Genomic DNA, 14,191 nt, shown 5'->3' with positions numbered 1-14,191 from the left:
TAAACTGAAAAGTTAAGAAAAAAAGTTAATCAGCTCAATGCGCTTTTGTTGTGTTCCTCATATAATGTTTTGAAAGCAGCTACCTACTCCATTTGCAACCCTCCCACTTGGTGAAGGTTGACAGAAAACCTTTATAGTCACCGCATCAACCATTAGTTAGGTGCACGTGGGAAATAACCAGTTGCTTTCTTTGCTGTAAGGCTTTACAGCTGTACTGTCAAGTATGATAATGAAGTCAGTCACAGGCAAATGGAATGTTTTCATCTTACACTGTGTCTTTTCTGTTTACTTTGAGGATTTGGTGGAATATGTGTGGAAGGGAGATGAACTACGGGAAATCACTTGGCTGCACTGCCAACTAAAAAGACATCAAAAGGTAATCCAGGAAAACAACACTATTGACCCCACAGCCATCTGGCTTGGAGGACAGACAGCAGGGGAGAACTATGATAATACAACAAGTCTTACTGCTACTGCTGCTCTGGATGTGTCTGCCACATTCCTTCTATGCAGAAATGCTGTTCAGGAGGACAACTGACCACCAACCAAAAGGCTTTCTGGCACGTGTATCCAGGAGTGATGGAAAAGCACTTCACCGCCAGAAACGGGGCTGGATGTGGAACCAGTTCTTCTTGCTGGAGGAATATACAGGCTCTGATTATCAATATGTAGGCAAGGTAGGTCTGTATTAAGGTTTCATATTTCTCCATTACATTCTTATATATTTGTCCTGCTACTGTTCTCAAGTTATGACAGTGACTTATTCTCCTAGCTGAATGGTTGGTTTTCCAAGCAACACTATGTTTATCTGCTCTATTGGAGATCTCTAAAAGTAATAATGCAAAGAGTTGCTTAAAACTATTTAGAAACATACAAATGTTTGAAACAAGTTAAAGCAGGGGTCAGCAACCTACGGCACACGTGCCAAAGGTGGCACGTGAGCTGATTGTTGATGACATGCAGGGCGGGCTGAACCGCTTAGCCCGCCATAGCTCTGGAGTTTCCGCTGCTGGTCCCTTGCCAGCTGAGGTCCTGCCACCGGTCCCACTCAGCACCCACTGTCGGCCTGGGTGAAGGAAACCCAGGCTGACAGCAGGCTGTGAGCCCAGCTGATAGGAGCCAGCAGGTGAAACCCCACCTCTGGGGTTTCCACTGCCGGCTCCTGCCCGCTGGGCTCCCATCGTGAATCCCACTCAGTGCCCGCTGCCGGCCTGGGGTTGCTTCCCCCAGGCTGGCAGCGGGCTGAGACCCCAGCTGGCTGGAGCCAGTGGCTGAAACCCCAGAGCAGCGGCGGGCTGAGCTGCTCAGACCGCTGCCGCTCTGGGGTTCCTGCTGATGGCCCCTTGCCAGCCGGGGTCCCACTCAGCACCTGTTGCTGGCCTGGGGGAAGGAACTCCAGGCTGGCAGTGGGCTGAGACCCGAGCTGGCAGGAGCCGGCGGCTGAAACCCCAGAGGGGTCTGGCGGAGATGCTCAGCCCACCCCTGAAAGCCCAGAGCTGGGCAGGCTGACCCGCTCAGCCCGCTGCCGCTCTGGGGTTCCGGCTGCTGCCCTCTTACCAGCTGAGGTCCCCGCTGCCGCCCCACTCACCTTGCTTCCAGTGCAAGCCCCCTGTCAGACAGCGTCCAGGCTTCCGGCCCTGCTCAGCCCTACCAGCTGCCAGCTCCACTCATCTCAGATGCCGATCTGAGGTTCCAGTCGCTGACCTCCTGCCAGTCGATTATCAACTTATAACTCAGAAGCTTGTGTGCAACTTAAAGTATCTAAATAGGTGCCACCAGACACTGGAAAACTCAGCAAGGGCAAGGATCACACTAAACTAATAAGATACGCATTTTAATTTAATTTTAAATAAAGCTTCTGAAACATTTTGAAAACCTTGTTTACTTTACATATAACAGTAGTTTTGTTATATATTATAGACTTATAGAGAGACCTTCTAAAAAACGTTAATGTACTACCAGTACGTGAAGCCTTATAATTAGACTGTATACATGAAGACTCAGCACACCACTGCTGAAAGGTTGCCAACCCCTGAGCTGAAGTGTATTTCACAAGTAATTGTGTGATCTTCGCAGCATTCCTGCCACCACCAGCTACCTACTTTTCTCTCCTATTTCTGAATCTAGTATTTTACAATTATTTCTAAAATTCTGTTTCATATTTTTTTCTCTGACTCTTTTCAGTTTCATGCAAATGCATGTGGAGTCCTATCCTTTTTCTTTACTCTTTGCACACAGTCCTTTCAAACACAAAATGGCTTCCCTCCTTCAGTGTTCCCTATGTGTTAATAAACTGCAGAGGATGAATATCATTAACAAATGTGATGGAAAATAAATATGAGGAATGAAATTGTGAATTTAATGCTACTGACACCAAGAAAAGAATTATGTACTCCCAGATTAAAGGATAAATTAATAGACCACTTTCTGTATTGACTTCACTTGATGTAGTCCAATTTTTTTACGTCAAGATGGTTGTACTGAGTCTGTCAGTGCAGAACTTGGCCCAGTATTACAGAGCCCCATGGTGAGGGAATAGGTGGAATAACTACAAGTGAAGAATGGCAGCAGTTATAGAGATGAAAAATATGTAATTTTATTATAGGCAGCTACTAAAAGTAAAACAGCAACTTGCTCAACCAAAATCTTCCTGCCTTTACTCCTTTCATCCAAAGCAGGTGCCAATGAATCTTTATTTAAATGCAAAGTACTAGCCCAAAGTCAAAGTAATCAGAGTTGTGCAGAGGCCATGCATAGAGCAGGTAAAAAAATGCATTGACTACATTCTTAATTTCTTAACCCGCCTCTGAATAAACTCCCATAGTTAATCAAAAACAAAACCAAGATAGATCCTACATTCTGTTGACTCTGGATTTTTGGGAGTCAGGCACTATAGCTCCTTTCTGAGCAACTGGTTTCTCACATTTCTCTTCCTAGCTATTGGTTTCTTAGCTTACATGAAGTCGGAATTTGGTCCATTAAAATGGGGCTCTCTACTTCCTTTAACTGTACCACTAATCATTAACTATTGTTTGAGAAAGCACCAGCTGAGGCCTTACATTTTTGCTTTTGTTAAACAACAGATTCATTGAGAAGCAACCAAAATGTAGATTTGTGTGACAGTAGATGCCTGTTCTGAAAAGATTTAATTATACCACATTATCCTAGGTAATATCCACATCATGTTTTGTTGCCTTGATCAGATTAAGGTTTATGACTCAAATAACCTCATGTAATACAAAATAAAGTGCTGGATTATATAGTACACAAGCTTTGAAACACAGACTCAGTTAGAATCAGAGAATCAGAGAATATGAGGGTTGAAAGAGACCTCAGGAGGTCATCTAGTCCAATCCCCTGCTCAAAGCAGGACCAACACCAACTAAATCATCCCAGTCAGGTCTTTGTCAAGCTGGCCCTTAAAAACCTCTAAGGATGGAGATTCCACCACCTCCCTAGGTAACCCATTCCAGCGCTTCATCACTCTTCCTAGTGAATAATGTTTCCTAATATCCAACCTAGACCTCCCCCACTGCAACTTGAAACCATTGCTTCTTGTTCTGTCATCTGCACTACTGAGAACAGCCTAGCTCCATCCTCTTTGGAAACCCCCTTCAGGTAGTTGAAGGCTGCAATCAAATCCCCCCTTACTCTTCTCTTCTGCAGACTAAATAACTCCAGTTCCCTCAGCCTCTCCTCGTAAGTCATGTGCCTCAGCCCCCTAATCATTTTTGTTGCCTTCTGCTGGACTCTCTCCAATTTGTTCACATCCCTCCTGTAATGGGGAGACCAAAACTGGACACAGTACTCCAGGTGTGGCCTCACCAGTTCCAAATAGAGGGGAATAATCACTTCCCTCAATCTACTGGCAGTGCCTCTACTAATACAGCTCAATATGCCGTTAATCTTCTTGGCAACAAGAACATACTGCTGACTCATATCTAGCTTCTCATCCACTGTAATCCCCAGGTCCTTTTCTGCAGAACTGTGCCTAACCAGTCAGTCCCCCGCCTGTAGCGGTGCATGGGATTCTTCCTTCCTAAGTGCAGGACTCTGCATTTGTCCTTTTTGAACCTCATCAGATTTCTTTTGGCCCAATCCTCTAATTTGTCTAGGTCACTCTGGACCCTATCCCTATCCTCCAGCGAATCTACCGCTCCTCCCAGCTTAGTGTCATCTGCGAACTTGCTGAGGGTGCAATTCATCCCATCATCCAGATCATTAATAAAGATGTTGAACAAAACCAGCCCCAGGACTGACCGCTGGGGCACTCCGCTTGATACCAGCTGCCAACTAGACATCGAGCCATTGACACTACCTGTGCAGCCCAACAATCTAGCCAGTTTTCTATCTACCTTATAGTCCATTCATCCAATTCATACTTTTTAAACTTGCTAGCAAGAATACTGTGGGAGACCGTATCAAAAGTTTTGCTAAAGTCAAGATATATACATCCACTGCTTTCACCATATCCACAGAGCCAGTTATCTCATCACAGAAGGCAATCAGGTTGGTCAGTTATTTTCGTTGACATGATGATACATGTGCAAAACTCAAGAGATTTAAACAGTCCTGCACTGGGATCAACTGTGCCTGTATGGAGTCCTACTGATGTCACTGGTGATCTGCAGAGGTGCAGGTACCAATGAAAAACTGGGGCCTACTTTGGGCTCTAAGCCCCCAGAGTTTCATTTTGAGCCTCAATCTCATGGAAGCCAACACACAATACAAATTTCAGCTGATTTTAGTCAAAACCCACCATCTTATGGAACAATCCTATGAAATGTAATAGGGGAGAAACCTATGGGGTTCTATGAGAGTTATTTTTGCAGACTTGTATAATTTAATAGAGTGAGAATCCTTTCCATAGATTCTCCCAGCCATTGTATGAAATTATACAGCAGGTATATATAAATTCCGTAGGACTGTCTTATAAGAGCTTGTACATTTTGTGCTTACTTTAGAAACCGCAAATAGGCTCAAGTTCCTTAACTTCATATTTTTTTTAATTTTAATCTTTTTCAATCCTGGCCGTAGTTTTTTGTTGCTCTTAGGGCTATCGATTAATCACAGTTAACTCACACACTTAACTACAAAAAAATTAATTGTGATTAATCACACTGTTAAACAATAGAATACCAGTTGAAATTTATTAAATATTTTGGATGTTTTTCTACATTTTCAAATATATTGATTTCTATTACACCACAGAATACGAAGTGTACAGTGCTCATTTTATAGTATTACTATTAAATACAAATATTTGCGCTGTAAAAATGATAAACAAAAGAAATTGTATTTTTCAATTCACCTCATACAAGTGCCTTAGTGCAATCTCTTTATCATCAAAGTGTAACGTACAAATATAGTTTTTTTGTGATATAATTGCAGTCAGAAACAAAACAATTTAAAAATTAGAGCCTACAAGTCCACTCACTCCTACTTCTTTTTCAGCCAATCGCTAAGACAATCAAGATTGTTTACATTTACCGGAGCTACTACTGCCTGCTTCTTTTTTAAAATATTGCCTGAAAGTGAGAACACGCACTCGTATGGCACTTTTGTAACCAGTGTTGGAAGGTATTTACATGCCAGATATGCTAAATATACATATGCCCCTTCATGCTTCGGCCATCATTCCAGAGGATGTGCTTCCAGACTGATGATGCACATTAAAAAAGTAATGCATTAATTAAATTTGTGACTGAACTCCTTGGGGGAGAATTGTATGTCTCCTGTTCTTTTTTACCCACATTCTGCCATATGTTTCATGTTATAGCAGTCTTGAATGATGACCCAGCACATGTTTTAAGAACTGTCATAAATACGTAGCTAAGGGTTAATGTTTCTTTCACCTGTAAAGGCTTAACAAAGGGAACCAAACACCTGACCAGAGGACCATCGGAAACTGTGATTTTTCAAGCTCAGGGACGGAATGTTTGGTCTGTGTCTTTTGTCTGGCTCTCAGCGTATGAGAGGGGTCTTTCTATCTTCAAGCTTCTAATCTTTAGTTTCAAATTGTGAGTACAAAGGTAGAAGAAACAATAGGCTGTTATTGGTTTTTTGTATTACAGTGTGTAGTTGCTGGAATGTTTTAATTGTATCTCTTTTTGAATAGACTGTTTATTCATATTTTTCTTTTAAGCATAGCCTGTGTATTGTCACCTTGATGCAAGATCATGTTTTTATGTCTTTTCTTTCTTTTTATATAAAGCTAGAGTGTTCATGGTAGCTTCTTCCAGTTTATGAACGCTAAGGTTCAAATCTGAGTAGGAAAGCTATGAACATGAACCCTCTAAACTTAATTACCAACTTAGATCTGATAGCCTGCCACCAACCAGGAATTCCAGTGCCTGTACACTCTGGTCCCCAAAACCTTCCGCTGGGACCCAAAACCCAAATCTTGGATTCTTCAAACAAGGAGAGAATAAACCCTTCCCCCCTCCTTTTACCCCTCCAGGCTCCTCGCTGGGATACCCTGAGAGATCACTGATCCAAACTCTTTGAATCTAATCCTTTCCCCAGCGGCACACAGATTTCAAGGAAACAGAGAGATGCTACCTCTCCCCCTTCCCGTCTCCTCCACCCGTCCTAGTGAGTTATCCCAATTCCCTGGATAAAACAAGGGAAACAAGAAAGAATCCAACAGGTTTTAAAAGAAAGCTTTATATAAAAGAAAGAAAAAACATAAAACATGATCTCTGCATCAAGGTGACAATACACAGGGCTATTGCTTAAAGAAAAATATGAATAAACAGTCTTATTCAAAAAGGATACAATTTAAAACATTCCAGCAAACTAACACACATGTAAATTACAAAAAAAACCAATAACAGCCTATTGTTTTTTCTACCTTTGTACTCACAACTTTGAAACTAAAGATTAGAAGCTTGAAGATAGAAAGACCCCTCTCATAGCTGAGAGCCAGACAAAAGACACAGACCTAAACATTCCATCCCTGAGCTTTGAAAAATCCGGTTTCCTGATTGGTCCTCTGGTCAGGTGTTTGGTTCCCTTTGTTAAGCCTTTACAGGTGAAAGAAACATTAACCCTTAGCTATCTATTTATGACAAGAACGCTTTCACGACAGATTTGACAAAACGCAAAGAAAGGTACCAATGTGAGATTTCTAAAAAAAGATATAGCACTCAACCTAAGGTTTAAGAATCTGAATCTGATTTTGCCTTCCAAAATCTGAGAGGGACGAAGTGTAGAGCATGCTTTCAGAATTCTGGAAAGAGCAACACTCAGGTGCAGAAATGACAGAATCCTAATCACCAAAAAAGAAAATCTACCTTTTGCTGGTGGCATCTGACTCAGATGATGAAAATGAACATGCATCGGTCTGATCTGCTTGGTTCGTTATCGAGCAGAACATGTCATCAGCATGGACGCGTGGCCTCTGGAATGGTGGTTGAAGCACGAAGGGACATCTTTAAAGCAGCTAGTACATAAACATCTTGCGACGCTGGCTATAACAGTGCCATGCGAACGTGTATTCTCACTTTCAGGTGACATTATAAACAAGAAGCTGGCAGCATTATTTCCTGCAAATTGTAACCAAACTTGTTTGTCTGAGCTATTGGCTGAAGTAGGACTGAGTGGATTTGTAGGCTCTAAAGTTTTACATTTGTTTTCTTTTTGAATGCAGTTTTTTTTGTACACAATTATATATGTGTAAGTTCAACTTTCATGATAAAGAGATTGCACTACAGCACTTGTACTGTTAATTGAAAAATACAATTTCTTTTATTATTGTGCAAATATTTCTAATAAAAAATAAATATAAAGTGAGCACTGTACATTTTGTATTTTGTGTTGTAATTGAAATCAATATATTTGAAAATGTAGTAAACATCCAAAAATAGTTAAATAAATGGTATTCTATTATTATCAGCATGATTAATCATGATTAATTTTTTTAATCGCTTGACAGACCTAGTTACTATATAAAAGTTTATACAACTCTAGTTCTTTGTATGCAGTTGCAGACTAGTCCAGCTATATTTCCTTTTAAAATACTCAATTTAGGAGTCAACTGTGCAGGGAACATGAAGTGGAAAAATGGGCCTTCCGGACAGAATTTGTATAAAGCACAGTGTGTACGTTAAAACCCTCACGTACTGTAGTGGTGGACTCTGACCAGATTGATACGGGGTGCAACATTTTCAAAAGTGATGTAGGAGCCTAAATAATGATATTTTGGAAAATTTTACACAGTTTCTAGTCTTGCAGCCCATTCTTATGTGGTTCATTCAACTGAAGACAGTAGGACTATTCATATAATAAGTACTGCAGAACTGGGCTCATAATATCTAGAAATGTCAGTTCAAAATATTTACAACCGACATCTAATTTTTGCCAGGAAATAGACAGAAAAATGAGTTGTAAATGGACCAAAGGATAATGAGGTAGTGCCACTCAAGGAAGGAAGCAGAGTGTTTCATCCTCATTAACACCCAAAGAATATGGTGCTGAGAGGTGGTAAAATTCTCAGGACAGACAGTAGCTTATTCGTAAGTGGAACTTGGTGTTAATAATCAAGATTCTGATTAACACCTTGTAGCTGGTAGTTAAGTAAGTTTATTCTAATTTTTTTTTTAGTCCTACTTTCTATTAAAATTCACTTACAAAGTACTTCATTTTGGAAAATAATGCGGGGCAGGACATTCCTAGTAGTTTCTTTAAATATTTCCCTTTTAGTTCTCCCATGAAGCATCATTGTTGCATCTATGGCTGAAGGATTGAAGTTCATGAACAAAGAAGAGAAAATAGTTATAATAGTCCTTTTTTTTAAGGGTAGGGAATATATTGAATGCAAAGTGACTTTTTTTTTTCCCCCTAAGGGACGCAACAGTTATTAAAATTTCCAGGAAATGTTAATGGTAAGTAGGAGTTCAAGAATGACAGAAGCTTAAATGTGATTAAATTGCCTTTGTCAGCCACTATTTCCATTTATTAATTATTTCTCTGTGTGGATGTAGTTTCAATGCTGACCTTTAAAGACTTGTTTATTGCTTGTACTTACAGGAGCATCCAAAATGTGCTGGGTGCTATGCAGACATTTTTTAATATTTATTTCTGTTTATAATACATCTTTCAAAAGTGCCTCTGCAACTTCAAGGCACTCTTGCCATGAATTAAAAACACAATTGCATAGCCAAGCCAGCAGCACGTCCTCATTCCAAAGAGAACATAAATGATTGGTGATGAAAACAGTTCTGCACAATACCTCACCTCACTCACAGATAGCACCCATCATCATATTCTTACCACCCAAAAGCCTTGGGGAAATAAACAGGCCTGCAACATGCCCAAAGACCAAATGTTATGGACTATTGTAAATGAAAGTGTGGAGTAAATTTAAAAGTTAAGAGCACCTCAAAGAGAATGCCTTGCTAGCAACTCCCTCTTTTCTACATGGAGGCATTTTCAGTTCTGGCACCTCCACTGACTATAACTGTGGCAGTATAGTATTGAGGGGGAGAAAGGGACAGAATCCTTGCTCTGAGGTAGTCACAGTTGAAGACAACAAGCCACATATTGAGTCGTCAGAGAGGGATACAAGAATTTTTTTTTTTAAACCTCTACTGTCCCCCACTGCCCCTCTACCTGGGCATTGTTAGTTGTCAGTTTTCTTCTGGGCAGAATAGTAGAAATGGGTTTTGTGAAGGGATTTAAAGAGGAAGACAATAATGGCCTTATGGGCTGGTTAGGAAGAGTTTTCCATGTACAAGGAAAGTGACAAAGGTGGTTGCGAGGGGGGATTCAAACAGCTTATTGAGGCTGGCATTGCTGAAGGATCAGAGCAGGGAGAGATAAAATGATAAGAGAAATGAGAACATAAGTAGAGAGGGGCAGAATTGAGAGGAGATTTGAAGATAAGGTTGCAGTTTCATGATTGGTATATTTACTTTGTGAGAAGGATAAATCCAATCTGCACATTTAGAACATCCCACTTGAAAATCAGCGGAAATATATCAAAGTATATTTCTGAAAAGCCACGTTCTACAGCAGATGCATTCTATGGTGCTTTACTGAGCCAACCACCCTATAAAGAACAGAACAACAAGAAAATTGTCATCATTTAACCCCTGTTTCTAAAACACAGACACAGAATAAACAGTTCAGATTTCTTTTTGAAGTCTTCACCTTTTATAAAGTTAATATATTTATATCCGCCTTTCAGGGTTCATGGCTAAGGGTGGGAAGAAGAGGAATGAAGCCTTATTTCTTAAATAAATTGTACTCCTCTTTATTATGGTAGTGCCTAAGGATCAGCTTAAAATGGGTCACTATGGTGCTAGCCACAATACAGAATAGCCGACAGTTCCTTCCCTGAAAAGTTTGCAATCTAAATAGACCAGACAGACACAGGTTGGAAGAAAGGGTAGAACAGACAAGCAGACTGAACAATGTGATGTTCCACAATATTGTGTGTGTGTTGGGGTAGTTAGGAGATGCTAAGCAAAATGGAAAGAAAAGGGAAGAGAGATGGGAAGCTGAAGAAAAGAAAGATGATGGGGACAGGCAGGCAAAATGAGAGTACAAGGGGCGAGTGTGCAGTGAAGCTGAGATGAAGAGTTTGTGAGGGAGTAGGTTAAAGCAAAGAGTCAGTCATCACAGGGCAGAGAAAGTCCAATCAATGCTGTAGAAAGTTCTCTGAGTGTCTGACACTGCTTCTGCTGCTGGAGTCTCTGGCTAGTTCCTCTTTGCAGTTGTCCCTAAAGGCCACAAAGGGAGGAGAGACACCTAGGAGTGGCGCCGGGGTTTTTGATGCCCTAGGCGGGGGTCCTTCTGCGCTCCCAGTCGTCGTCGGCAATTCTGCGGCTGGGAGGTCCTTCTGCGCTGCTGGTCTTCGGGGCACTTCAGTGGTGGGTCCCGGAGTGAGTGAAGGACCCGCCGCAGAATTGCTGCTGAAGACGCAGAGCACGGAAGGATCCCCTGCTGCCGAATTGACGCCGAGAGCGGCAAAATGCTGCCCCCCCAAATCCTGGTGGTCGCCTAAATGGAAGTGCCGGCCCTAGAGACACCTCTTGTGTCCTAGTTTCCCCAGAGTTTGTGTGGAGCGGGGGCAGGAGGTTTGTATGTGAAGAGAATTGTAAGATTGAAACAAATCATTCAATTAAAATAGGCCAAGAATGTAGGGAAAATGTTTGCCAAGGGGAGAATTTCAAAGTCAAAGTGCTTAACATAATCTAATTTTAAAAATGCAAAATGCTGTTAATATAAGGACTGCAGTGGTATGATGATCAGAAGAGATGCAGACTCTGAAGTACCAAATTCTCCATGATTGTGATATCAAAGCTGTTAGCTTCCTAAACTCATGGCTGAAATTCTCTGTGGTAAATCACATTTCTTAGTATGCATCCATATCTCTAGCATATCTATCTGAAGACTGCTGAATATCATAATATCCAATGAAACCATTCCAACCTGTGAGTGAAGTTCAGAATGCAGCTTGCACATTGCTTGTTTTGTGGCCTTTATTATTATTTAAGCCGGTTCCAGAAAATACAACTGGAAGAATATTATAGGAATGTAGCCTAGATTATCATGAGCAAGTTACAGGATATACCTAACTCAGTAGAACCAAAATGTCACCAATTAATGTTAAGAAAGCAGCTATTCAAGCACATTTGTGACCTGCTGAGATAGACACAACAGCTCTGAATATATTGCAGTAATTCTGGGTTTTACTAAATAATATATGAAGTGACTTAATTTTTAACGAAGGATATATATATTTAACGAAGGAGATATATATATATATATATTTAAAACCTCAATAATTGTGTTATTTTCCCCAATAACACTGTATTACATATTGTAAACTCTCTGGGGAAGGGGCCAGGCCTTCCTTTGTGTGTATGGTGTGTAGCACCTTGTGGGTGCTAGTTGAAATGGATGGTGATGACAATACTAAAGCATGGCTTATTTATGTCAAAAACTATATTTTTGTTTCCATTATCAAACACTATCTTTTTTGGCAAACTAGAGAAAATTAGACCCAGAAAAGGAAGGCATTATAGGAGGATGTGATTTATATATGGATTGTAGAATCTACTGGAAAATCTTCGTAATGCTATCATAGAAGATCACAGCCTACAACAGACCAACTTTTCAAATTCCAAAGAGGTGACTCAGAGACTGAGCCAATTGACGTTTAAAATTCTAATAGACACAAGGACATTTTATCTAGATTTGTTGTTTTATAATAACAATTAAGAATTCTATTCTGTTTTAGCTGTGGTGAAAGGGTAACATGACCTTAATGTGCCCAAGGATTGATTCCTACTTTATTTCCTCCTTTGTTTTAGTGCCAGGTGAAATTTATTTATTTATTTTTAAGAAAGAGGTGCTGTTACAAGACATGTCATTTTCAAGTTTGTTCTGCAAAATTGGATTAATCCTCAATATACCTGAAGAAAAAAATGAATGACTTTTTCCTACAGAACCAAAAGTACTGTTCTAACAATTGTCATCTTAAGGAAGTACGATTGTGTGTCAACAATGTTCACACTTGTATTCAAAGATAGTTCTCGTGTATGTGTGTGTGTGTGTGTGTACTGAACAGATCTATGCCAGCTGTAATAACTTTTTCCCAACACACTATAACCTGTTCATAGTAATCAAGTGTCCAGTAACACCTATAGTGAATGTTGTGAAATGATTTGAAAAACTCTTCATTTTTTCTGCTATTATATGTACATGTATCACAAAAGATAAATTAACATACACAAAAGAATGCACATGGGAAAACACTACAGCTACAGATTCAGGACAGGAGCTTTTCCTGTGTTTCAACTTGATTATGCAGTTAGTTTGACTTCATAAAGTTGTTGTGGCTAAATGTTTTGCAGTGGGTAAGTGGACTATAATTTCATCTCTACAGGTCTGGGTTCATATCTTGTTTAAGTCTCAAGTGAAGATGAGTTTGATAGTCTAATCCTAGTTCTCCTTTGTCTGTAGAACAAAAAGCTGCCAGATAGATTGACACTTGGCAGTTTCTTCCTGAGAGCAATGAAAGAGTGGAATGGTTGTAATGTTGTAATTGGTACTGTAAGGCATTTGTGGGAGCTTTTCTGGCAAACTTACAGTATGCTTGGTTTAACCATTGCTATCAATCTGTCCTTTTCTTACATCAGCACTAATGCCATTCACAAATGTAGAATGAAAACAAATCACTTACAGTTTTAATTAGTTTACATTAAAGGAGTGCACAGTATAGGATGTAGCTTGTTAAAATGAAGCTTACCGTACTTTTTATCCTAATTCTGCTGAAAAGAATTAACCATTAGTTAAAGATGAAGCTTTAAAGTTTCCAGTTTAACCTGGTTTAACCTGAGCAGGTATTGAAAATATTTTTTGTTTCATGTGTTAATAAACTGATGTCCTCAAATTTTGAGGCAAAGTGTTGAAAGGCAGCAATATTCCACAACCTGTCATCTCTCACTGACTCTTACTGCCCCTGAATTTATGAGATAGACTTTGTAGCACAAAATGGAATATTTAGCTCTTCTATAGCTAAAAGACTCTTTATCCTATTCTTTTCATGTGTAGATGATAGTTGGTGTTACAGGATCTTGTAGGACTCTCATAATCCAGGATACTCTACCCTGTTGTGTATGTCTCACAATAGGACTATCAAAAACTGTCTGGTTTTGCTTCATGAATTCCCACATGCAAAATTTGAAAATCTGGTGAAGTTCATTAAGGGTGAAATTTTGCCTTTGTAGAAATGGTGTTTCTTAACAAAAATAAATACATACATACAAGAAAAAGACAGAAGCAAACCTTGGATCAAATTGAAATTTTTCAAAAAATTATGTGAGGCAAAAAATTGCATATTTTTCCTTGGCAAAAATAACTCTGTTCCCCCCCTCCCCCCCGGTTCATTTTGGAGGAAAAAACATGAACATTTTGATGCAATACTTCAATTTTTTGATTTTCTCCCCCATCACGCTACTGTACATTTTTTCCACCCAGTTCTACACATCACTCTTAGCCAGTGGCAATTGTGTTCGCACAACCAGTCACCATTCAGGTCAGTGCAGATTACCCATGTGAGTAAAATGAACAGGATTTGGACCAACACCTCCAGTGAATTAGTTATGTCACATACTGGGATGTTTATATATTCAGTACATTCCATAAGAAAAATCTGACTGGGCCAGTAGATCGGGTTGCC

General features: G+C 39.9%; 1 protein-coding gene across 2 annotated transcripts in view; it reads left to right on the top strand.

Moving 5' to 3' along the window:
* The window catches only part of LOC116820718 (cadherin-10), a 162,339-nt gene that overhangs the window by 49,312 nt on the left and 98,836 nt on the right, over positions 1-14,191 (top strand). For both annotated transcript variants that reach the window (XM_075062698.1, XM_075062697.1), the window contains exon 2: positions 296-677. In XM_075062698.1, the coding sequence (XP_074918799.1) occupies positions 447-677 (231 nt within the window). In that variant the 5' untranslated portion in view covers positions 296-446. The remainder of the gene's footprint in view (positions 1-295; positions 678-14,191) is intronic.

The sequence above is a fragment of the Chelonoidis abingdonii genome, chromosome 2, assembly GCF_003597395.2.
Source record: "Chelonoidis abingdonii isolate Lonesome George chromosome 2, CheloAbing_2.0, whole genome shotgun sequence".
NCBI lineage: Eukaryota > Metazoa > Chordata > Testudines > Testudinidae > Chelonoidis > Chelonoidis abingdonii.
This window is presented reverse-complemented; position numbering and strand designations above follow the sequence as displayed.